At 44.3% G+C, this 3,192-nt stretch overlaps 1 protein-coding gene across 1 annotated transcript; it reads right to left on the minus strand.

Moving 5' to 3' along the window:
- Positions 1 to 758: 758 nt before the first annotated feature.
- LOC131151458 (protein MAIN-LIKE 1-like) lies at positions 759 to 1,382 on the minus strand. Its single transcript, XM_058102704.1, has one exon. The coding sequence runs from the start codon at positions 1,380 to 1,382 to the stop codon at positions 759 to 761; it is 624 nt and encodes a 207-aa protein (XP_057958687.1).
- Between the last annotated feature and the right edge of the window lie 1,810 nt (positions 1,383 to 3,192).

Genomic DNA, 3,192 nt, shown 5'->3' on the forward strand with positions numbered 1-3,192 from the left:
GTATAGTGATTTATTCTTGGTTAGCCAGCTAGGGTAAATCCTGCCTACGGGCCGCACAATCCTGTCATGAGGGGGGTAAGTCATGACACACAGATAGCCGCATGGAACATTTTTAGTTATTATTACGTATGTATAGATTTGTAGAAACAGGGAACATACTTATACTAGAAGTATTTTGAATAATAATCTCCAATACTGTCATGTTAAGCAATAGGGACAGGGGTGGTGGATTTTATTACTTATACTTTATTTATATATTCAGTTATACATATTTATTTGAAAATAGATTTTCATGATATTGTAGCTTATTTGCCACACACTAGTAGTAACATATTTCTTCTTACTGAGCGTTGGCTCATCCTAGTGTTGAATTATTTTTCAGGTGATCCAGGTAGGTGAGCAGATCAGGCTCGCAGGTAGAGGGGCTTTAGTGGTGCCCTATTAGAGAGTGAGTACATTTTTGGGAATGATTTTGTACATCCTATCTAGTTGAGGGTGCTTTGGGAACAGAGATATGTGTATATTTTTGGGAAACATGTAGCACTCTGGTATTGTGTGGTATGGTGTTGTATATATTTACATATGGATATGTTTATTCAGTTTCTACTTCTTGCTGCTTAGGTTAATGAATGGGTTTACCCCCCAGTATGGTATCAGAGTATGTAGAGTATATATATATAAAATTAGTTTATTAAGCAGGTCGTTACACGGCACATCTCCCGGTAAAGCCACGCTAACATCGCGGAGCCCCAACTGTACTAGCGTATCTCTGCTCGCGTCGTGAGGAGTGGAAGGAACATCAAATGCACATAACTTCCCGATAGGTCGCAGAACAACATCCCACATATCAATTGCAACAAGTGGGCACGTGCGTGACACACAACTGTATGATCATCTGCAGCTGTCGGGAGCTGGCAAAACATCTTGCCCTTAAGAAACCGCATGCGGATGCGAGCACCAACCATCTCACCCTCAAGAGGTACCACCCCTAACAATTTCCCGCGTATGCGGCGCAATGCTCTCCCTTGACCGGCGCCCCCCTCCTGTACTAGTCTAGCAGTATAACCAATGATGAGTCTCCGATCAATTGGTATCCTATAGAACACCGCCACATCCTGGAGGGTGATAGACGCCTCCCCATGCGATAGGTGGAAGGTGTGTGTCTCCGACCTCCATCTCTCCACAAAGGCGGTCACTAGATGCCAATCCAATTGGATATGGCTAATTTGGTATATCCTATAGAAGCTCGCGTCTTGTATCCAATCAACAATGTGGGGGTCTGTGCCTATCCTGTCGTGTATGACGTGTGTGCCCCCTCGGCAATATAAGACATCAGAGTGCGAATTGTTCCACGCCTGACTAGACCGGTGATGATCGCCCATCGTCAATACACTGGAATCAGACGGCCTTGGATCGATCTTGCAAAAAGGCAGCAGTGTTAAATAGTCACTATAATAATAATAGGGACATGAGGGAACTTGGAGAGATTACTGTGTTTTATATTATGGACTGTCCATATTGTGATGCTAAAACTTCCCCTTGGCCGAATCGAGGATAAATAAAGGAATGGACACCCCTTTGAACATAGCCTTAATCACATTGGCTCCTTGGAACATTCAGAATCTTTATTTTTATTTTTGAATGGGGTCAATATGTGGGATGCAAAAAGGCATGAAGTGTGGACGTGTGGTAGCACCCTGAATGTGTCCTTCGCCCTTTTTACGGCAGTTGAAGGTAATAATAGGACTCTACATTAACCTATAAGTGATAAGTTAGTGCGAAGGTCCAACTGCATCATCGGGTTATGTCCTTCTTGGACACCTCGTGTGGTTATTTCCTTCTTGACGACATATGCCGCACGTGATATTCTTCCTACCTTCCCATGCGTGCATCTCGTTGTGTATACGTGAGCTCCTAAGCCAACCTTTATATTGAGAATATGCAGGATTTGCCTGCAAATTCGGCAACGAGGATGCTGGCCAATATATCTCGTGCATAATCAGATGAAAATCTGTAGCATATGTTGCATAGTGCTCGGCAGTGCTCCAACATGACTTAATATACTAGTTTGCGTTCAGCCGTGTCTCCGCACAGGCGGCAAGAAGGTGGGAGCAGGGAAAGTGTAAATCCTGCCACTTCCTGCACGAGCATTCACGTCTTTGGATGCTCAAAGCTTGGACGTTGTTCCCTTTATGTGGCCCCAACTGCGCAGTTGTGATGTTAAAACGACCCCTCGACTGGTTGAACGTCGTGACTTGATGTTTAGTTGCCTTCAGCTTCCTTCTTTCCATTGCTAGCAATATATTCGGAGTGAATGCATTTCCTGTAGATATTGCATTATGAGCAGCCTCCCGTCGGCTATTGAAATAATGTGTAACGTGATAAAATGTTAGTTGCACAAGAGCCGTTATGGGAAGGCTACGAGCTCCTTTCAGGACGACGTTGAAACATTTGACAAGGTTAGTGGTCATGTTCCCATACCTTTTTCCACCGTCGTGGCACTGAGTCCACATATGAGGAGGGATCTGATCGAAGAATGACTTCGTTGGCTCCCCACCCTCGTCGAATATTCTCTCCATCCACATGTCAAATTTTCCCACTTGATGCTCCATTCCTGCTCGCTTAGCATTCACTTAAGATTGACACTCCGTACTTTGATATTAAAGTTGCTCACCACGTGTCGAAGGTTGAATCAGTGGTGGGCATATGGTGGTTGCTAATTAGGATTGCGCTGCATTGCAGCGAGAATTCCTGGATGCCGATCTGATATAAGGCAAATTTCGTCCCTGTCGATAATGGAACAAAGAAAACACAGAAACCAATTCCATGTGTCCAGGCTTTCCTCTTGCACAATTGCGAATGCAAGGGGAAATATTTGCCTATTTGCATCCGGGCACATCGCAATTAGGAGTTTGCCCTTGTACTTACTGTACAAGTATGTCCCTTCCACACATATAACGGGAGGGCAGTGACGAAAACCTTGAATAGATGCTACAAACGGCCAAAATACGGATATAAAGGTTTTGGTGTTCTCGCTACCTGAAACAGGAGTCCACCTCCACCTGACTATAGTCCCAGGATTGTACGCGCACATCGCTTCCATCCACTTTGACAACGTTTGATAAGATTTCTCCCAATCACCGAATACTTGGGCAATTGCCTTCTATTTTCCCAACCAACCCTTCTTATATG

Source organism: Malania oleifera, chromosome 3 (assembly GCF_029873635.1).
Source record: "Malania oleifera isolate guangnan ecotype guangnan chromosome 3, ASM2987363v1, whole genome shotgun sequence".
Lineage (NCBI taxonomy): Eukaryota > Viridiplantae > Streptophyta > Magnoliopsida > Santalales > Ximeniaceae > Malania > Malania oleifera.